Genomic DNA, 22,599 nt, shown 5'->3' with positions numbered 1-22,599 from the left:
TATGAGTTATGCACAAAGGGTTATGTAAAATCTAAAATAGATTATTTTAAACTTGGTATAGTTTCGTGTAAAGCTAAGACTGTGTTAATAAAATTTTAAAATAAAATAAAACTGCTAATGTTGAAAAATCCCTAAAACACAACTGTAAAAAACAGGACAGACTGTGAGTACTTGAAATAAACTAAGACAAACATCTCTTTGTCATCAGTGATTTATTATTTGATGTTTCCCTGTAGAAACACCTGGACTGATCAAGTAAATAGAGGAAAAAAAAACCACATACATTCAGATAACATGAGCACCTATTTGTTAAATTCTTCCATTCCAAGTTCCTGGCTTTATACAGCACAATTAAAGATAATGACAAGGAAGTTGTACAAGGCAGGTCCAGCAACCTAATTAATCAGTGTTTACAGTCGACAAACTAGTAGAGATAACAGAGTGGCAATTTGCACCACATTCTTTGCAAAAATAACTGGGGTTTTCCACCTTTGCCACTGAGAAATGTGTTGCCCTCACTCCTGAGTAAAAGCTATATTATTTACTATGGAATTGTATCCCTTGTCTAAAAACATAATACTGAAACAAATGAAATCTCACCTATGGATCTTGTATTCATTTTACTCCTTTGGCACAAAAAACTAATATTCTCTGGTTCTTTTAAAAAAATTATGGGTTTAAAAGGAGCTGAAGCTACAGCAAAGGAGAACAGTGAATATGACTATTCACTCCAAATTCACCTGCATTATGCTGAACTGAGTTCATTAGACATGGATATTATAAATATGAATATGAAAAGAAGCGCTAAATTTAAAACATTAAACACAGTCAACTTGAACTAAAACAAATTTATGTCAATCATTCGCAACAGGCAACACGGATGAAAGGAACATACAGGTGAATGTATCAAATCTATATATTATATTTACAACCAAACCTAAAATTATTTTTAAGTCTACTGATAAATTTTCTACAAAAATTGCATAACCATGTGCTCTCTTAACATGTAATTTTCTTAAATATGCATATTCTTCATATTTTCCCGCTTCTCGTCTGACAAATTGAGTTTTGCCTATGATAAATACCCCTTCCCTCTCAAACAAACAAACAAACAAACAAAAGAAATACATAGAAAATTCAAACGCCACGCCACATTGTATCCTACCAGTGATATGCCGGTGGAGAAAGCTACCTGGTTTTTACCTCTATGGGATGGTCTTTGAGTTTTGCCTCTTTAAGGCACACTCTCAAAGTCTCCCATTAAGTTTCTCAGCTGTGTTACAAACGGAGAATAGTTCTTGGCAAGAGACACCAATAGGTACTGTTCAAGTCATCAATGAATAAAGGTTGTGTTCAAAATACCATAAGGATAGAAATCTCAACATTATAGAAAATGTTCCATTTTGAAACTGTGAGCAAAGGTTGGTTGACCTTTTGCACTTGGTATGTTTAGAGTGTGATCACGCCCAATTCTAGGACATAGAATAATATAGCATAATATATGAATATGAAGTGAATATTGTGGGTGTAGTTGTCCCTGCCTATAGTTCCTGCCTCATCGTGGACTGTCAGAGGTTTTGGCTGCTTCAGCCTGGGTGTCTGGGGCTTTTCCTAAATCGTCTCCCTTTTTATGTTTCCTAGCATGTTTATATTTGTCCACATATGCCTTAACCAGATTTCCAACTTTCACTGGGTTGATTTCTCCACTCTTGCTGTGGCACACCTGAGAAAAAGATCATTTCAAATTGTTAAAAGAGACACTGAGAAACTCCTGAGTCACACCTTAAAAAAAACTGTTTAAGCAAATAAAGAATTAAAAAGAATTTCATCATAATCATATTTTTCTAACCCACCTTCTGGACAGCTTTGCGAAGAATCTCCTTGTATTCATCCTTGTTGATATCTCTCCTTTGGTAGAAAGGTTTGATAGCTAGCTTAACTTCTTCTATCGCTCTCTCTTGCATGTGCAGTTTTTTCAAATACTGTTAGGAGAAATAGAATCATAATTCATGCAGTGACATAATTTTTTCCACACGTTCATTTTGAAACTAACATTTGTGCATGCTTTTGCTTTCATTCGAACTTCAAATTCTTTGACAAATTCGTTCTTCAGTATAGGAAAATGTGTGAAAATTAATTGCACAAATGTTCCCTGCAGCATGGAACATTTGTGCAATTAATTTTCACACATTTTCCAAAGTGTTATCCAAGCAAGCCCAAACATGAAGCATGGTGTCACAATCTTTCTCTCTCTTTCGAATTTGGGGGGCTGGCCAGAGAAGTGATTTTGCACAACATAAGGTGAAGCTGAACGTTGACATTTCCTGCAAATAAAAGGCTACCATGTCTTCCTTTCATTTTGTTGGGCACTTTTTTAATAATTACAGTTGTGAATGTGCGAGTGAATGTGAGTGCGAATGGTTGTCTGTCTTTGTGTGTTGGCCCTGCGACAGACTGGCGACCTGTCCAGGGTGTACCCTGCCTCTCGCCCTATGACAGCTGGGATAGGCTCCAGTGCCCCCCGCGACCCTGAAAAGGATAAGCGGACGCGAATGGATGGATGGATAGTTCATCCATGTATCTCAGTTATCTGAAAAAATTCCCATACAGCCTTCCTGGGATAAAGTTAATGGGAATGGCCCAGACCAGCCCCCCCCCCCCCCCCCAAAAAAACAACCAACAAATTCAGTCTGCAGGGGCATAACATGAAGGTAAAAGTTATAATCAAATATTTATTTAAGCTGAAAATGCATTTCTATTCACCTTGTCTTTCCTTGATAAATCTCCTTCTTCTGCCTCTCCTTGTGCAGTGGCCGATAACTCCCCAGAATGAAGACCATCAGATTTAGAGGAAGTACTGAGAAGACCATCAGCACACTTCTTGGAGGGGTCACTAACAGCTGCAGTAATATCCTGTAAAAGTCAAGGGAGATTATACAGTGACCACCACCTACAAAAATTCAAAATATTCCATCATATAAACACACAGAAAATTGTGGTCATGAATTTAAAATCAAGTCACTCTCCAAATGCACAATTATTTAAAATTCAATTTGTACACATTTGTCCTATACTTAACAACCTGTGTTTTATTGTGTGTCTATACAAATAATTACTAATACTGATGGGTCTAAAACAATACTGTTGTGTCTCTTACAGATACTTGTATGGGGACACAGTTTATAAGTACTGCTTACATGCACAGTTCTACTTTCAGTTACTCTGAAACTGCTTTGGTATCAGTTTCACTTTCTATCACATGTCTCTATAAAAACACCAAACTTGCTTCTTCTGGATAAACACTGCCACCTTCCTACGAATATTGCCATTACATAAGAAATAGCACATGCAAAAAATATCTGGTAAATACTGCAGTGGCAAGTAGCTCAGACCTACCTGACTGTATGCCTGGACTGTCAAAGAAGGTCTGCGAGCCCCTTCCTGCTTTAGCTTCAGTTTATATAGAGCAAGTTCTGTGCAAGGGGGCGAAAAGGAAAGCACAAAAACACACAATTAGCAACATAAGATACACAACACACCTCGGATCTCGGCACATCTTTATACTTGTACTGTAAAACATTAGTTCTGCATGTCTTATGGTAAAAAAAATTAAAAAAATAATATTATTTATTTACATATTAAAAGTCTTTGCTTAAAGACTAGAAAAAGCTGCTAGAAACAGTGTTCAGAGCAGTTTGAAGCTTGAGTTTTCAGTTTATAGGGAACAGTTGTATCCAGGCTATATTGAACAGCAATCACTTCTAAAGGCATTTAAAAATAATGAAGTGACTTAAATAAAAACACATTAGTTAGCATGATATAGTAAAGTAACAATATACCACTTACTGCTCGCAGACTTCTCTGGTTGCGGACCCTCAGGCTCCTGTATATTCCAGGTAACACGCTTCACTTGTGTTTTGGATGTTTTTGCTCCTGCTTTTGTTGATATCTGCTGTACCTCATTCTTCCCGGCCACCACTTCTTTCTCTTGTACGACAGCTGCACCACTACTCTCTGTGTGCTCAGATTTCACGTAATCCAAGGTGTCTAGCATCACATCAATATTAAAGTCATCATCAGAGTCTGAAGGCTGCTGAACTTCCAGTTTTACAGGGACAGTCAATTCAGTGTTTTGATGTTTGGCCACGGCCAACGGCTGAGTCTCAGAGACTGTGTCCTGGTGGCTTTCGTCTGCAACAGGCGGGGTCAGCGTAGAAAAGGAAGTATCGGGGGGTAAGCTGGATACACAGACTTGCTCTGATTTAACAATTGGAATTTCGCAAGTCTCGGTCTTAATGGGGACTTCGATATCCTCTTTGCTTACTGCCAAAGAACAAGTGTCTGTTTCCTCTTTCTTAATCGATATACTAATAGGATTATCTTCAAACATGCCAACCGATGCCCGTTTTTCTTTCTTAATTTCTTTTCTATCCTTTGCTTCTTTTGTACTTTCTGTAGTTTTGAACTGGCTCTCTGCACTGAGGACTTTGTCCGGCTTTTTTACTTTAGAGGTGAAAGAACAGGATGGACCCTCCTTTTTATTCAGATTGGCTTCAACTTTTTCATCTTTACTGTAGCTTTGAGAAACATCTTTCTCTTTTTTCTTGTCTTGCAACCTCTTTGCATCTTTAGAGGATGAAAGAGAAGTTTGGTGTGAGCTTTTGGATGATCTTTCTTCTTTCCTTTTCTCTCTTGAACTGGATCTAGACCTGTTTCTCCTCTTCTCTTTAGATCGTGACTCCACCTTGTCTCTTGAAGAGAGAGACAAATGTTTGCTGTGTTCTCTCCTCCTCTCCCTGGATCTGGACCGGGATTTTGACCGACCGTGCTTACGGTCCTTTGATCTAGATCGGGTTCTGGACCTGGAACGTGAATTGGACTGGGACTTTGACCGAGACCGACCACGTCTTTTGTCTTTTGAAACTCGTCGTCTTTCATGGTCCCTCTCTTTGTCATCACTTCTCTCCTTGCTCCTTCGTTTATGCTTCTTCCTTGTTGAATGGTCTCTACTGCTGGAGCTGGAAGCAGACCTAAAATGTCCACAATTATAAATCATTCCAGTGAAGGTCAAAATAAAACACAGCATCACTGCCTAATTAGTATAAAGTATATTTGAAAAACTGTTATATATTTACCTGGATCGCCACCTTCTCCTTTCATCTTTTGATCGTGACCTGGACCGCCGTCTCTTTCTGTGAGTCCTATCAGGGGAATTGGGTTGAGAACTGTCTGAGCTTGAGTGTGCCCTATTCCTCTCTCTAGACCGTGATTGCCTGGAACTCCTTTCTTTCTCCTCACGGTCTACTTCTTTTTGCTTTGTGACATGGCCTGAACCATGCTGATCTCCTCTCCTGCCTCTGTCTGTCTCAGATCCACTGGAGGACTGCTCCTTCAAAGCTTTGGAGCTTTTCTTCGTATAGTCCAAATCTCTTGAAGGGGACTTTGAGCATGACATAACATGTGATTTAGTTTCTTCCTTTTGTTTCCTCTTGACAGTTGTAGAGTTATCCACTGATGAATCTTCCTTATCCTTTGAGAGAGATCTGCTGGGAGTTCCAGCACGTTGTCCACTCTTTGCCTCTTGAGTCTCTCTCTCAGTCTTTACAAGATCCAGAGTTTGATCAGCAGGCGGTGTGGTGTCTGTGGTCTCTGAATTAAAAAATCTGTCACCACTGATTTCAGATTCACCTGCATTTTCACAAGGTTCTTTCTTGACTTTGTCAAGTGATACAGTTTGTTCTTCAGTCTTTATGCCTGATAGTCTTGATTCATTTTCAACCTTTACAATGTCCTCCAAGAGTCTGGCCCCAGATGTGGTTTCCTGAGCTATCCCTGGTCCTTCCTGTGTGACCTCAATCTCTGATGTTTCAGTCTTCACCTGTACCAGGTCCTGCTCATTTTGCATTATAGTCTCATTGTTACTTAGACTAGGAGGCTTCCTGTCAAGTGTTACATACTGAGAAGTGCCATCTGGGCTTGTGCCCTCCGTTTCATCACCTGAGCTGCTTGAATCTGACAGAGTAGGATTAAAGGGATCATATATATTATCTTGCTCCTTACTACCCAGACTACGTGATGCCAAAAGCATTTGTTTATCCCTGTCCAATTGTCTCTTTTTAGCTTCATCATCCTTTTTCCTCCAGTGTTCCTGGAAGGTGCCTACACTAGAAGAGGATGATGCAATGCCTAGCCGCCTTGATTGCCATGGGTTCCCACTAGAGTTGATGCGGAAGCTCACTGATGATGACGACGATGATGACGATGATGACGATGAGGAGGAGGCATATCGTGGCTGGCCGGCAGGACACCCAGCGGACGAGGATGAAGAGAATGAATTAGAGAAAGCTGAAGATGAGCTACCTCCATCAGGCCTGTGCCTTGGGGCCTGACCATCAGCCTGGCCCCTTTGCCGGTCTACACTTTGCTGCCTTCCTTTGTCCCCAGAAAGATTATTCATGCCCGTTTCAGGCATGCCATAACCATTATTATTAGGGGTGGATCTCCTACCCTGACCCCTGCTGCTACTAACTTCATGACTGCCATCTTGACTAGTGCCATCATTTGTCATGCCACTACTTTCCCTTTTTATTTTTGGTATTCTAGGAAGTTCTGACACATCTACCCACATGGGTTTTGTAGGTGCCTTTTTAGATTGGCTTTGTGATGGGATCATTCCCTTGCTTTTGGAGCTTGACTCTGCAGTTGGACAGACAGATGACAAGCCTTCCCTAGGGACTCCAAATCCATTGCTTACACGGTGATTAGAGGGTGTGGGTCTGTTTGGACGAGGTGGATGCAAACCTGGATGCCCTCTGAGATCAGAATGGAGAGGTGTTTGTGTGTGGCTAGTTGAAGAAGCTGCTAAAGGAGGTAACCGAGTTGAGCTCTGGGACAATGGTGTGCTCACAGAGGAGCAGGAGGGCCCTGGTTGATCTCTGTTGTAGTTCACAGACACAGAAGTGTCTCCTAGACCTGCTGACATCCCTGGGCTGTTTGCATCTCCAGAGCTACTGCTTTTTCTACTGCCAGGTATTAATGGAGATGGCATCACTGTAACAGAAAAAAGGAAAAAAAACAAAAACAAACAAACTTTAGTTTTCTTGCTAAAATTAAATTTAAGCATCTTAAGGTTTATCATGGTACTTTTTTAAAATATGGACCTCTGCTATGAGGTATCAGGTAGGGCTGCTCAATTAATCGAATTTTAATCACGATTACGATCTGGGCATTCAACGATCATTAAAAATGACTGAGCCGATTATTAGCCCCTCCCTCATTTATCCGCGACACCTTAAAGGCCGGTCCGTGAAAATATTGTCGGGCATAAACCAGTCCGTGGCGCAAAAAAGGTTGGAGACCGCTGATTAAGAGGACCCGAGGGAAGCTCGGAAAGCTAAGCAGAAGTTATTTGGAGAGTGACTGCCGTTGGTTGAAAAGAGAGTTTAAAAAAAAAAAAAACTTCAGTGGTGTTGCACACTATTTTATATTATTTTTTAAAGTCATTGTTAACCCTTTAAAGCCGGTCAGAGCAGCACGCTCCGTTTTGCGTAACTATTTTTAAATCCCTGTAGAACCTGAACCGTGTAAGCTAGCGCAATAATTTGTTTTGCATATGAAACCAGAGGAGTTGTACTTACATCTGATGCCATCAGCTTGTCCTCGGTCACGGTTTCGTTCCACATATAGCTTTGCAAAAATTGCATAAAAAGCGCTTGCAGGAACAAAAACATAATATTCCAGAAACACGCTTTGCCGTTCCTATCAGCTGTTCGTAACACTTCCCACAGTGAAATGATGCACATGCTGTTTTCTTTGCAAATTTGCATCATAGGATTGTTTTTTGTTTTTCCTGCAGTATATAAAAATTGCTGTATCTCCAAAATAAAACTATGAAGACACTCAAAATAAATTTCCTGTGGTGGGAAACTATTTTTTGCAACTTTATTGTATTTAAAGTTTTGAGGGATAAACCTCTTAAATTTCTCCAAGTAGAAATATATGTAAACAAAACAAAAGCGATTTTCAATTTTTTTTGTAGTTTATTGCACTTTTTTGCAATTTATGTAGTTACTATGGACTTAATGCATACATATTATTAAAATATGGGCTATAACAGTTGTATTGATGTATAGCAACTTGAAATGCTCCCACAAATGGCACTACAGCATGTAAAAAAAATAATATAAGCTCTGGTGGACTTGGTTCTATAGTAGGTCTTAAAGGGTTAAATAAATATCGTCAAATAATCGTGATCTCAATTTCAGTGAAAATAATCGTGATTATCATTTTTGCCATAATCGAGCAGCCCTAGTATCAGGCTATTCTAACTAGAACTGCAATTAAGCTAAGGCAGATCTAGTTCATGTGCCGCTAGCTCACCATGGCTGCAAAGAACAACAAAGTATACTATCTCACAGCAGAAGCAGATACTAAACTGCCTGTTCACTTGGCAAAAAATAATTATAACTTAATGTTGCAGTAAAATATAAACAGTAGTATTTAAGAACAAATGCATGCACCCCGAATGTAAATGTGTGGGATATACTGCACACAGCTAGAAAATACAAGTACACACAATATAAATGCATTTCATAGTCTGGATATGTGACACAAAAATGTATTACATACACCTACTTGGTTTGGTAGCTTTAAGCGAACCATCTCGATTAATGACAACATCAGAACTGTCCATCAAGAGCATGCTCTGTCCTGATAGGATGCTGCCCAGCAGATCAGGCACAGGAGCTGCCTCCACAACACCTCCTGATGGGTGGACATCCATACCCCTCCTGGTATAGCATAGCAAACCTTCAATAAGATTTGTGAAGTATTTACGGATATAAATCAAACGTAACGTTTGTAGATTCATATGTGCATTACAGAATGTATAGGATAAAGTTCTAATCATCTCTTAGTTTACTCAGATTGCACAGAGTGTATACTTGTTAATAATTTGAATCATTTTGGATAAGGATAAGTGTAAGATAATGGGGAATTTCAGTTTTTACTTTATAATTTGTTCAGCGTAAGATTACAGTTAAATTTTATTTTTTCTTGCCTTATTTAATTTTTATGTACTGTTCCTTTAACACACGGTAACTGTGCACGGGGGGAGCGTTCGCGACGGGCAGTATGGAGCTACAGGGGCTTTAACTAGCTGTGGAGAAAAACAGTTTCTTACCGTGTTTGCAGTGTACAGGAACATTCAAATGGATCACTGTATTTCAAAACTGTGGAAATACATGTTTGCCTGTTTGTTTTTCGACTACAAGCGGACTTTGTGGATTATGTTCAACTGCACTAAGACACGCGTACGGCCCGACTACCAGCTAGTGCTTCCGCGGTAATAGATATGTTTTAATGTTCACCAGAAATTTCCAGTTTTAAAAAAATGGCAAGTTTTCATCTCCTATCTGGAGCAGATTTAATATTCTATAACTACAATCAAGGGTGAAAAATGGTCACAACAGATGCGACAGAGAGGTGAATCGTTCTAGACATTTGCATGTTATGTTCAAAAACCACAATCAACATAAAAGTAGCTGTCAGGTGTGGCCATTCATTCTTTTGAGGTTAAGTTTTTCCTTACCTTTTCAGCCATTTCCATCTTAATTTCTAAGGTTTACAATTACAAGCCCCTATCATTGATATTAACTGCCTGAACTGTACCAAAATGTTGAAAGTCATGTTTTTTCCTCTCATAGTGACCAACTGAATGTGTAGTTTTAAACACGGCTCAAAATCATATTTAGGAGTAATTTAATAGTAATTAAGGTATTTATGCTCATGGTTTTTAGGTAGATTAACTTCTATAATTAACAGGAAAAAAAAAGATATGCATACCAACATACGTAAACAGCTGATAATTGACTGTGTGCACATTAGCATATGCTACTTCCGGTGCGGAAACTCCTGTGGGGAGCTTTGTTTCCGGTGTCCTATTTGCGCCTGGTTTATGGTCCAAAACAAGTTAAGCAAATGAATGAATCAAGCGGCGATTTACATTTCTATAGATGTCTAGGGCAGTTACCCAATATATCTGTAAATGATGTTCATCGACTTGTTGATATTTTTTCCCTGCACCTCAGGACAAAAGAGAAAATGGATTCAAATGTTATATTTCTCAGCTGTCCCTCGTTTATAGCGGGTGTTATGTTCTAAAAATAACCAGCGATAGGTGAAATCAAGTAGCCAATTTTATTTTTTGATGGTGCAAAACGTTTCGTGGACATACAGTACTGCACTTCAGAGTCACACTGCTAGCGATCGATGCAGCGACAGGAGAGACGTCACGGAGGAGATTGTCTGCAGCGATCAGGACGCAGGACACAATGTGACATAAAAAAAAAATAAGCATGCAAAGTTGCACTAAAAAATCTGCGAAACAGCGAGGTGAAAGGTTAACCGCGTTATTAGCGAGGGACCGCTGTAATTTTTAAGGTAAGTCACAACATACCCTTCGTAAATACTAATGTATAGAAACCCTTACCAGCAATCATTCATTTTTTGTGTGGCTTTTTTCACGGTTTGTTAACATGCTGTGTAGGTGTGTACTTGACTAGCTGATCTCGACATAATGGGGGAAACATCTGGTTTGACTATTCTTCACCTGTAGTTTGAATGCTGAACATTTGCCTGTTTAAATCATAAGACCAGTCACTATACAGAGATACTTCTGAATGTGGACGATGTGTCTTCTGCATGCAGTAATGCAGTTCTGCTTGTGTTGAGTGATGTAAACAACTGATCGATCTAAACTCTTTAAACGTCAAAATTGATCATTAGATTTTTTATGACACAACAGTGGTGAGTGTTCCCACCTTCTGCTTTTTGTAACTTAACGCGATCTTTCCGTTTTCGAGTTTTGGACATGATTTTGGAGTATATCGTCGAAGTAGCGATTGACTGCAAAGTAAAGCTACCGGAAATGTACAACCCCACATCCGGTCTCAAACCAGGAAGTTAGCATTTTCTCGTGCACAGGGTCAATATGAGCCTTACCATATAAAATTGGGGTTGTTGATAAAATGACTCACTTTATCAGTAGTAGCAGTAGTAGTAAAACGACGTATGATGCATCAATCATGTTGCTTACATTTTAATAAACAACAGTTAGCACAATAGCACAGATCCAACTAAAGCTACCTGTATTTAATTAGTTTGTTTAATACAATAATTATACAGATGAATTAACTATGAATGTCTGAGCATGAGCAAAGCAAACAAATACTGCAAGCTTTATTCAACTTTTCAGTTGTTTTTAACCTAATCCATGTCCCAGGGCAAACAGGAAATGATACCTGGAAAGACTTGCAGTGATTGGTCGAGCCACGGGCTGATGAGAGCGAAGCGCTGAGCAGGAGATCCCTCGTCTCTTGGCCTCCAGTAGCGATGAAACATGAGCCTGCTGTTCATCCTCCTCACTGGTCAAATGGGCACCATAGGTTCAAAAAGAAAAGGAAAAAAGTTAGCTTAATACAGTGGTTCCCAAACTCCCCTTTGTTTTACAAGACCTGCAAAAAATTACAGGTTACAATAAAATAAACCACTACCCTCTTTTAGATAACAGAAAAACAAAACATCTTTACGGTGTAATTATTTTACGTATTTTTTTTTTTTTGTGTGTAAGAATATTCAACACTGCTATCAATACATCTGGGTTAATAGTTCTAACCGAATAAGTTTAGTGAAACAGTGAGACATACAGGTGCTACTCAAATCTTGAAAATCAGTATTTTTCATCAGTTATTTAAGAAATTAAACATTCAACATATTCTGCACTTGTGATATGTAAAAAACAAAAACATTTCATTTTTCATTTTTATAATTGACAGTTTGATAAATATTAGAAGATTTAATTTCAAGCTTGAATAAACTGCTGTTCAAACAGGTAAAATACCAATGGGTTTGCTGACTGTCATTGCTGTCATGGGCCAGACACCCAGTCTTTCCTGAAACCCAGAGACAATCTATGGTTTGCTGCCATTATGAAAATGAGAAAACACCCAATTTTAAAAATACAGATGAGCTAAAGGCTACTACTAAAGCAACCACCACAGCAGCACAAAAAGCTGATAGCTTTCATGCTACACTGCACTGACACAATAATTTTCTTAGAAATCTGTCTTTGATTGATCTTAGAAAAAATAAATAAAAAGAAAGGCTTGAAATATTTCACTTTGCACGTAACAAATATAGAATTATATGAAGGCTGATTACTTTTAAATGAAACTACATAAATATGAACTTAATGATATTCTAATCTTTGTATATAGAGCTGAGTCTCTTACCGATCCACAAATGGATCCAAATCAAATGGGTCTCCATAGATAGAGAGGGATGCAGCTCCTATGTCAGCACGCATATTGCTTAGTGTGTGCTCTGATGGCCTATAAACTGTTGGAAGCGATGAGCTCTTCTTGTCCTTTACAATTCCAAGACTATTAGCAATACGGCTTCGTGGAGTGGCAACCTTCTTCGTCATCTAACAGGAAAAGAGAGTTGTTCTTGAAATCTTTCATAGGACTACAATAGAAATTTCCATTGTTGAAATGAAAATGAAGAATGTTTAAAATCACATATATAAATGTTTGATGTTGATAATAGACTTACCATCCTTCTCCTAGATTTATTCCTCCTTACTTTTCGTTTCCTCCTCTTGACTCCCGTGCTAGACACTTTACCATTTTTAGCAGATGTCTTCCTACTTTTCACCTTTTTGTGCTTTCCTGGACAGGTGACGAAATAGAGGGGAGAGGGAAAAAAAGCATTTTATCATCAGTTTATTCACTCATCATCTGTTCATGCAAGTACTTTTATCTAAAATAATTCCTTCATATATGTCCTTACTTACCAGTTTTGCGTTTACGGCTAGATGCTAAACGAGGTGTTAAGTCCCGTATGTATACAGCTGTGTTGAGCCCAGCAATCACAGCATTAATCGTTTCATCCAGCCAAGTGGACTGTATCAGATATGTCGGGGCCAGCTAATGGGAAAAGGTTTGCGTTACTCCACTGCTTTGCTTTCACAACGTTCTGCAAACTTGACTCTCAAACATTAAATGCTACTTAGCAAAAACATATTAGTTGGCATTTAAGACACTTAAAAGTCAAAAATGCATGCCTTTTTTTTTTTTGCAGTCAATAGCACTAAAGTATATTATCCAGATACATGACAATACCAACAGCATTCCCAGACTGCATACCTCCACCAGGGCTGAAAATTTGCAGAAAATTTTCAAGCAAATCTGTCCATGACTTTTTGATAGATCCTGCTAACAGCTAAAAAACAATCAAGCTGCTCCAATCACATAATCCCCGTGGTAGAGGTAATAAGTGTTTAATGGTATTAATAAATGTATTACGCGGAACAAATAACTTTGTTAAGCTTTGACACAATAAGCTGCAAAATCCAACAACGCATGAATGCAACAGTAATGAGTTAGAAAATAAGCCAAGACATAAGCATCACGCTTCATGCCAAACCTGCGACGTGCGTGCCTGTGTGATGCGATGTCGGTTGACATTGGCTCGGACCCTCTCACTCTGCTGGGTACGGGCAATGGCTCTGGTGGGGCCTGAAGCACGGGCTTGTGATCGACTGGTGGCAGGACGTGCAGTAGAAGGCAGGCTGTCAGCATCACTGAGTTCCTCAGCTGAACCTCCTGATAAAAGGAGATTTTAAAGTTTGATTTGTGAAAGGCTGTATTAGGGTGCATTTTTTCCCGAAATCTTTTTTTTTTTTTTTAGAAAATTAAATGTATAAACATCAATTACACAAAGAATAAACTTTTAAAAGCAAGATAAAACAAAATTTAAGCCAACAGGGATACTTTTCAGTATATGTACAAAACTGTATATTTATTTAATTAACATTTAGGTTTTGTTTTTAATTACTATCAGTGAATGATCACGTGCTGCACAAAGAACTTCATTAACTTGAAGGCTTACTTGAGTTACGGTTGTTGGCTTCACACTCAGGACAGAACCATTCCTCTACAGGAACAGAGTCAAGGGGCGGCGTGAGGCACTCCATGTGATATCTATAGAATAAAACACCTTACTGTTAAATATGCAAGCATTCATATGCATGAGTCACAATATGAAGGCTATTTAGCAATGATAAGTAGGTTGAGCGATTGGACGAATATATCAACTATCGACGACAGTTTTTACAAGGGCGATTTATTTATTTATTTATTTACCCGTAAGTACGTTTGCTAATAGTTATGGAGCTAACAGAAGCAGTCAACAGAAAAAAATAATAATAATAGCGCTGTTGTAACACCACCCTCTTTCATCTGTGAGCGAAATGCACCCTCTAGTGATGTGTCGGTCGCGAACAAAACGGCTCTTAGAACCGGATCTTTGACGTGAACGACGCGAGCCGGCTCCTTCCCCCCCCCCTTTCTCTCACCCTCTTTCTCGCACGTTTTGTCCGCTTCACTCCGCATGCAAGCCTTGTGCTTTGCGCTGGGAAGAGGGGGGAAGGGGCGGTAGTTACACTCACAGTAGCACAGAAACAGAGCAGGAGGGAAAGACAGAAAGAGAGCCAGGGACAACAACGTCACATTAGAAAGGTATAGTAATCATCCACAACTATTTTCAGTTGCGGATGATAAAGGATTCAGAAAGTTTATTCATGCAGGCCCATATGACAGAGAATATGCATGTTCTTTTTGTTTTCATATTTTAATTTATATTTAATTGTGTTGTGTGGTTTGTAGTGTTTTGTGTTGTTTCACTTTAAATTTGTTTAAAAGGAAAAAGCTGAAAATTTAAATAGTTACAAGTTGAACTGTGAATAGTTGTTTTTGTATTAAATGGTAAATGGCCTGCATTTGTATAGCGCTTTTCTAGTCCCCAAGGACCCCAAAGCGCTTCACACTACATTCAGTCATTCACCCATTCACACACACATTCACACACTGGCGATGGCAAGCTACATTGTAGCCACAGCTGCCCTGGGGCGCACTGACAGAGGCGAGGCTGCCGGACACTGGCGCCACCGGGCCCTCCGACCACCACCAGTAGGCAACATGGGGTTAGTATCTTGCCCAAGGATATTTGGCATGCAGCCAGGGGGCAGCCTGGGATCAAAACACTGACCTTCTGATTAGTGGTTGACCTGCTCTGCCACCTGAGCTAAATGATTTATTTATTACATTTTATGTGGAGTGAATAAATAAAAGTATATTTACAGTGGCCCCTAGAGACAAAGCACGTAAAAACTCCAAAACAAGTACAAAAGACAACAGAAGTGCTCCAGGATGCTAGGCGCAGTGTTGAGCTTTTGTTACCTACTGGCTACACAAGCCAGGAAGTACCAACGACCGGATTTGGTGTGTGGTAGTAACAGGTAAATGAACTTTTTTTAAAATTATTTTAATATATATATGAGGGCTTGTGTATAAATACACAAACAACACACATATGCTTTCAGTTGTGTAATTTAAGTGATCTAGGTAGCTCTGTTTTCGAAGGTCAGTTAACGCTAGAAATGTGTTTTGGAGTTTGTACGTGCTTTGTCTCTAGGGGCCACTGTATATATTTATATATAAACATATAATAATTACATCCTTAGATTTACCTCTTTCATCTGGTTTAAAGCCAAAGAAATTCCAAATTGGCGACATTATATATTTTTTTTAGTGCTGTCAGCGTTAACGCGCCGTCATCATGACTCACGCGATTAACAATTAACCCATCTGGAGCGCGGACTGAGTCAAAATACCTGAAATGTCTGTGTCAACGCATTTCGGCAGTTTGTCCAAATTTTGTTTATTCTGCACTCCAGATGGGTTGAGAATGTTAAAATTTTAATCGTGATGACTGCGTTTAGGCTGCTTTAACGCTGACAGCGTTTCGTTTTTTTGGAAACTAGTTCGTCCATGTTTGGACTTCTGTGTTGTAAACGTGCGAATCAGTCCGTGGATGTTTACATAGCCCCGCCCATCAAAACGTCTGCGCATGCGTGAATATATCACCCATCGGCGATTGTTGGACTGACGGTTGCCGGTTGGAAAATTTCTACATAACGCCCAACCCTAAATGATAATGTAAACTTCACCCTGCATCACAGCCGTCACATAGCAGCAGGCGGTCCTCTCGGTCACTGCCCCCACAAACTTCACAGTTGGTCTGCTCCAAGTCCAAATTAACGGTTTCCTCTTGCCCTTCCTTCACAGGCTTTTGCACAGTTATCTAAAAAGAAGCAATAATCATAAAGACACGTAGGAAAATAGAAAACATAACACAATGTACTTTGAGTAAAATGAGTTAATAATTGTTTCAAACTCACCATTTTTTTCACTTTGCCTCCATAACATTTCCTGAGGTATATACTGTTAAAGGCCATACGGTCGACAGGACACGAGTTTGCATTCTGGAGGAGAAACAAACAAAAAACAAACACTAACTGAGCCGCTGACCTTTCTCTTCCTCTGATTTCTCATCAGCGTTCAACACTCTGCAGCCTTGTATCCTGGCCACTAAACTTTCCTCCCAATTTCACCTGGATGATCAGCTAATCCTGTGGATATTGGACTTTTTGACCAACAGGACTCAGAAAGCTTGGATCAACAACTCTCTTTCCGGTCTCCGTTCCACCTCCACTGGCTCCCCCCAGGGCTGTGTGCTCTCCCCCCTGCTCTTCATCTACAGCGATGACTGCAGATCCACACAGCCCAACTGTCACCTGGTGAAATATGCTGACAGCACAGTTCTCCTGTCACTGCTGTCAGGCCCCTGACAACACCACGGGCCCGCTCTTCAGGAGTTTGTAGAGTGGTGTGACAGCTCCAAACTTGTACTGAACATGAGCAAAACCAAAGAGATGGTGGTGACCTTCTCCAGTAGGCAGAGGGATCTGGCTGCTTCAGTCACCACCACCATCCATGGGAAGCCAGTGGAGGTAGTTGAGGAGCACAAATACCTGGGAACCATCTTTGACAACCTCCTGAAATTCACTGCTAAGACAGAGGAGATTCTGAGGAGGTGCCACCAACGGCTATACCTCCTAAGGAAACTCAACTCCTTTGAAGTCAGCACACCCATCATGATGACTTTTTACTATACCTTCCTGGAAAGCATCATGAGCTTCTCCATTACCTGCTGGTTCCACTCCCTCAGCCTTCAGAACAGGAACAGACTGCAGCACACTGCATCAGTGTGCTCTAAAATCATTGGACTGCCTGTCAGAACTCTTGCACAGGTTTTCAGCCAACAGGCACTTAGACAGGCAGCCAAAATCATCAATGACCCCTCTCACATTCTTCACCCCACATTTCAATAGCTCCCCTCTGGGCGGCGCCTCCGCTGCATTTCCTGCAGGACTAAGAGGAGGAGAGCCACCTTTGTCCCCAAAGCCACTCTGCTTTTTAACTCCAGCCGATAAGACCATTTCCCACACCAGAAACATAAACTACTCTACACTCTTTTAGATTGCTGACACTTTATTCACTTTTAGTCACTTACGGTTATTTATTCACGTAGTCACTTTAATTTTAAAACTGTGCAATTTTAAAACTGTGTATAGTGTAAACTCTGTGTACTGTGTAAAGTCTCTATTTTTGTTGTTTTTGTGTTTTAGTGCAAGTTAAAGACAACACATTCTCTGATCTCCCATTTACATCTGTGCTCATTTTTACACACATACTGTATATTCTGTGTATTTATTATGTCATTCTTATTGCCTGTTTATGCCCTGCCCTTATCTTTAACGTCATGCTGCCCTGTTGTATCCTAATTGCGCCTTGGGGATAAATAAAATCTTTATGATTCTACCACAAAAGCATAAAACTGCAGAGAAAATAGCGATTATTAGAAAATGTAAGACACTTCATAAGTAAACGTTTTCTTTTGTTCATACATCATAAATTCAGACCCACCTTGGCCCATTCCAGGATGCAGTCGAAACAGAAGTAGTGCTCACAGTTCTCTGGTGTTGCCACAGGCTGACTGTTGAGAGAGTTAAGGCAGATGGGACACTTTTCTGCGTCCTCATCAGAGCTCATCATTGCAAGGTCTGCAGAGGTTCCTCCAAAAGCTCCATCTTCCGGCTGAGCATCTTCTTCTTCTTCTTCTAGATCTAATAAAAATTACCAGAAATATATTCTACATAAACTGGCATAAACAAAACAAAAGTTGTGCACAGAGTAGCACAGATCCTTAGGAAAAAAATAACTCTTTACTTTTTTCCTACTGATTATCAGCTAATTTTACGCTTTTCACTTATGCAAAGCTGGGTCATGGGGGCTTAGCCCAACCAACATACACAGGAAACTCATGTCAGCTGCTTGTAACCAGGATCTTGTTCTTTCAGTCACTTCCCCAAGCTCATAAACATAGGTGAGTGTTGGAACATAGATCAATTAGTATACCAAAAACTTTACTTTCTGGTTCAGCTCTCTCTTCACCACAGTGGTCCAGTACAGTGCTCATATTACTGTTTCCCATCAACCACACTCTCCAACTTTCCATCACTTACAAACAAGAGCCCAAGATATTTAAACCTGTATGCTCCAGGCAAACAACTCTCCCCCAAACCTAGAGGGATCTGTCAACCATTTTCAAGTAGAGAACAATAGGCTTTAATTTGGAATTTTCATGCCTTAATAATAGCATTCAGTCTATTAAATTATACAGTCTGCATTTTGGCCAGCTTTCCTTCCTGGCTCTAAGCAGACTTTTTCAATAAAGCACTTATACGGTAAAGGCAAATACTTATTCAAACATCTTTTCTTTAACGTAAGATATGGCATTTCTCCTATCATATACACACTGCAGTGATACTACGCATTTAAACTCATACTTTCATATTTTACAGTCTCTCTTTGTAAAATATGCCATTATGCTGTCCATGTTTGTAACTGATCATGTGATACTAAACCGCTTCTTTCATGTGAAGGTTGATGGTTTGATCCCAGTCTGCATGCCAAGTGTCCTTGGCAGGATATTAATCTCATGTTGCTCTCCGATGCATCCATCGGAGTATGAATGTGTGTGGATGGTAGTTAGGAATCACTTAGAAACAGTAGAAAAAAAGTGCTCATATGAATGGGTGAAAGTACTAGTTAGGGCTGAACGATTATGGAAAATAATCTAATTGCGATTTTTTGCCCCAATATTGCGATTGCGATGCGATATGCGATTATTTTTTAAGGTCTTTGTCTTCTGTATTATTAAACAAAGACAAGCAATACATCATATAGTATGGCCAATACTATATTACATTAATTTTAAACTGTTCTTTCCTGGAAGACAGACCTCTGTTATGATGACATGAGGTGATGCATGAATTGATGACTGACATTTTTATTTAACTTCTTCAATCACAACAGTATATTTGAACATACACAATAGTTTATTTTTAGCTTACAAACATCTGAGCATAAAGTGCTGACAAGGAACCCTGGTGTAAACATTAAAATGAAAGTCAGTACAATGTGCAGATTGCAGAAATATACATAAAAAAATCAGTGGCTTTACCACACTCAGTTTTTCAACATCTGTGAACTACTAGACAGTCATTCAATTAAAAAATAATATTAATAAACTCGGCCGTCTGCTTCTTGCTATCTAAAATATAACCAGACACTGGTGTAAATTCTCGACTGTCTCATACTTCTGTTTAATAAGTTTTCTGTTTGACGTTTAGTCAGCTGTGTGAAAACCAAGGAGGAACCCACCCGGGGGATTAATAAAGTCTTATTTTATCTAATCTAATAACTTTAATCTCAGCCAAACCGATTTACTCACGAACAAACAAAACACTGAAAAAAGCCCAACAATAACATTTTTAGGTTGTCTAAGTGACTTATATATTACGTTTAACCCGAGCAGCGAAACTCCGCGGTGATCTGAAAATGATGTGCCGGGAGTTGTGCCGTTCTCGGCCGCATCAGTAACCCTCGAGCTCCCGGCTAGCTGTCGAGCTGGTGGGTAGCAGACGCCTCTGAAAACGCCGAAGCACTTTTGCAAATATGGGATATCTTGATAAACCGAGCAGATATTTGATGTTTACACAACTACTTTCTCGCCTGAAAATATGTTAAAAGTTTATTTTGTGACCCAGAAAGATTAGTATGAGTAATTTTAAAACTTAGTAGCGGCCGCCATTGCTGGAAACTGGAGTTTGGCTGGGCCGCGCTATGAATTCTGGGATATGGTAGTAATTTGGACAGCCTTCGGCGCGTCGCTGTGACGTAATCGGTCTACAAATGCGGCCTCAGGAGGATGCAGCCCATGAATTTGGACATGTCCAGAGTATAATCGCAGCCTTTGCGGTTAGAAAATTGCACTTGATCATGTCGCGATATTATCGCAAATGCGATATATCGTTCAGCCCTAGTACTAGTTGTGTAAAGTGCTTTGAGTGCTCCAGTCCATTTACCATGTGAACACAGTGATAGAGTAGGAAACCCTGCGTTAACTTCGCAAATTGAAAACCACCTTCATGAATCAACTAGCCTGACTGCTGATTTTAAAGTAAGCAAATATAGGTAAGAAGAAGATGTCCTAAGTATGCAAACTTCGCTTCTCAAATATGCTTATGATACTTAAAATAAGATTCAGATCACAAAGATGTTCAGCCAACAAAAAATACATATTGAGTCACTCCTACCATCCTCTTCTTCATTCCCTTCTTCTTCTTCCTCCTCCTCATCTCCATTTACTTGGCCATCCTTTTCTTCATCCCCACTTTCAGATTCTCCCTCCTCAGACTCCACGTCTGAGTCATCAGAGTCATCTAAAGGGAAAGGTTAACGTGGAAAAAAAACAAAAAATAAAATAAAATAAAACAAACAGAAAATGCAGTAAAACTTTAAAGTATGTGGGGCTCCCGATCAAGGGAAACTACTACCTGATATGGCCCACAGTGCAGCTCTTTTTCCTCTGCTGTGAGATGTGCTGCAATTGATCAGCTCATCTTGGCTGTCGTCTTCATCCATGGTTGACCATCAGAACAGCATCAGCAGCAACTTTTCTAATACAATATAACAATTCAAAGATTTAACACAAATGCAGAAATAAAGAAGGTAATAACTGTTTTCCCCTAATGAAATAGATCGTGATAATCATGTATTGCTGTTAACATATACGCGAATCTACGCACTTAAGGAATTTTGTTATTTACACCCGCCCCTCTCTGCCCCAATCAGGAATCGAAAATGGTCTCAGAGATGTATTACTAGAATGAAGTGACAAATCACTTTTCTTAAGCGACACAAGTGTCATATCACTGTATATGCAGTCATTTCTGAGACGATATTTTCACTCTTTTGATGGTTTTTAATTGCTTGCACACAAATACAAAAGGCTTTCCTAACACCCGGTAGCTAAAGGACAACCTATGGACTCTGCAGGAGCTACATTTGTAAACAAAGAAGAAACTAGGGACCAAACATTGCGTTTTTCCTTTTCTCACAGATAAAATAAGCAAGCAGCACATATAAAAACATCCACTTTAAAGCTATCCGCTGCGACAAGAACATAGCATTTTCTGTATAACCGTACTTAAATGCCGCTAGCTAGTAACGTTAGCACCAGTGTAGCATGTTAGCTAGCATTGGGACGCTAAAATTAGAAAACGTCAAGTACAAGCTGGCTTGAAGTCTTTACTGAAAGCACTCAGTGTGTCCGTAATTTATTCAAACTCTCCGTTTAACCCATGTAACTGTGGCGTTCTATTAAAGCAATTAACAGTAATATAAGACCTACCCTATTCAGAGGTGTAGGGTATATGTTCAGAGTGGTTTGAAGTCTCCAGGGTTGTTGACTGACACCACCGGCTGGTTGGAGACGGAAATGGCCGCGTGCAGTCAGAAGAATTGGCTCTTAAAGAGATAGTGTCCTCTTATTTGAAATCAGCTTATATTTAGTGATCACTAGGTTCATTTTTGTTGTTGTTGTTGTTTTTCTTAAAGACACGTTTGAACAGTAGGCTATTTCACGCAAGATTAATTAGGACAAAACGAGTAGTCAAAGTTGTCAGCTTGATATCCAAGACCAGATTTAGTCATGTCTGCGCCAGCACAAAACCCTAATGGCAATCGATAAAGCTGTTATCGGGGTTTACCAAAGAGGCGCAGTGTCAGTTTTGTGACTGAAAACTAAATTGGGGCAAATTGACGTAATGATGCATTCCCAAAGATGTGACCATAAAAAGTTATTTTGGTAATCTACTGACAGTGCGATAATTCATGGGCCATTCTACGACTGCACAACATTTTCTGTTCCACACGTGATTTTTAATGCACTTTTTCTTTTTTGATTTTGTTTTAAAGAACACTGCCAGTTTTGACCCACAACATTGAGTGGCACGACAAAGAGGAATTGGCATGATCCAGTCATGGGCCAACACCATGGGTGGGACAAAGGTCAGTCTTCTTTGACATATTTTATATTTCATTCAGTCTTTTCTGATTAGACTGGGTGTAATCTTGTTTTACCATATAATTTTTAAATAGAATAATCATAGATTTTTCTAGCTCACAAGTGTTTACTCTATTACCTTTGTAATAGTTCAATTCACTTCAATTTTATTTATATAGCGCCAAATCACAACAACAGTCGCCTGAAGGCGCTTCATATTGTAAG

At 39.5% G+C, this 22,599-nt stretch overlaps 1 protein-coding gene across 2 annotated transcripts; it reads right to left on the bottom strand.

The window, feature by feature from the left end:
* Positions 1-195: 195 nt before the first annotated feature.
* On the bottom strand, positions 196-22,382 carry phrf1 (PHD and ring finger domains 1). Of its 2 annotated transcripts, none has more exons than XM_086298206.1 (19): positions 21,721-22,382; positions 20,864-20,986; positions 20,624-20,749; positions 17,889-18,088; positions 16,301-16,384; positions 16,070-16,203; positions 13,951-14,042; positions 13,501-13,664; positions 12,854-12,986; positions 12,613-12,728; positions 12,291-12,484; positions 11,301-11,423; positions 8,635-8,789; positions 5,136-7,050; positions 3,847-5,030; positions 3,397-3,473; positions 2,764-2,913; positions 1,854-1,982; positions 196-1,723 (listed from the first exon to the last, which is right to left on the bottom strand). In XM_086298206.1, the coding sequence occupies exons 2-19, from the start codon at positions 20,949-20,951 to the stop codon at positions 1,556-1,558; spliced, it is 5,232 nt and encodes a 1,743-aa protein (XP_086154332.1). In that variant the 5' UTR covers positions 20,952-20,986; positions 21,721-22,382; the 3' UTR covers positions 196-1,555. The 2 variants fall into 2 exon arrangements, with proteins under 2 accessions (XP_086154332.1, XP_086154331.1); XM_086298205.1 differs by having other exon boundaries at positions 13,486-13,664; positions 21,721-22,380.
* Positions 22,383-22,599: the final 217 nt, after the last annotated feature.

The sequence above is a fragment of the Aulonocara sp. 'chitande type north' Nkhata Bay genome, linkage group LG7 (genome assembly GCF_057382095.1).
Source record: "Aulonocara sp. 'chitande type north' Nkhata Bay isolate Kocher_YH1m ecotype deep benthic linkage group LG7, A_spYH_male_GT1.1, whole genome shotgun sequence".
NCBI classification, from domain to species: domain Eukaryota; kingdom Metazoa; phylum Chordata; class Actinopteri; order Cichliformes; family Cichlidae; genus Aulonocara; species Aulonocara sp. 'chitande type north' Nkhata Bay.
The sequence above is the reverse complement of the archived record's forward strand: the minus strand, read 5'-3'. Positions and strand labels throughout refer to the sequence as shown.

Bases quoted from the DNA above. Each gene is read 5' to 3' on its own strand.
- phrf1 (XM_086298205.1), bottom strand. From the start codon at position 20,951: ATGGATGAAGACGACAGCCAAGATGAGCTGATCAATTGCAGCACATCT. The intron at 14,043-16,069 runs GTGAAGTTTACA...TTTATTCTATAG, and splicing joins TGTGACGGCTGTGATGCAGG to ATATCACATGGAGTGCCTCA. The intron at 3,474-3,846 runs GTAAGTGGTATA...CCCCTTGCACAG, and splicing joins ACCAGAGAAGTCTGCGAGCA to AACTTGCTCTATATAAACTG.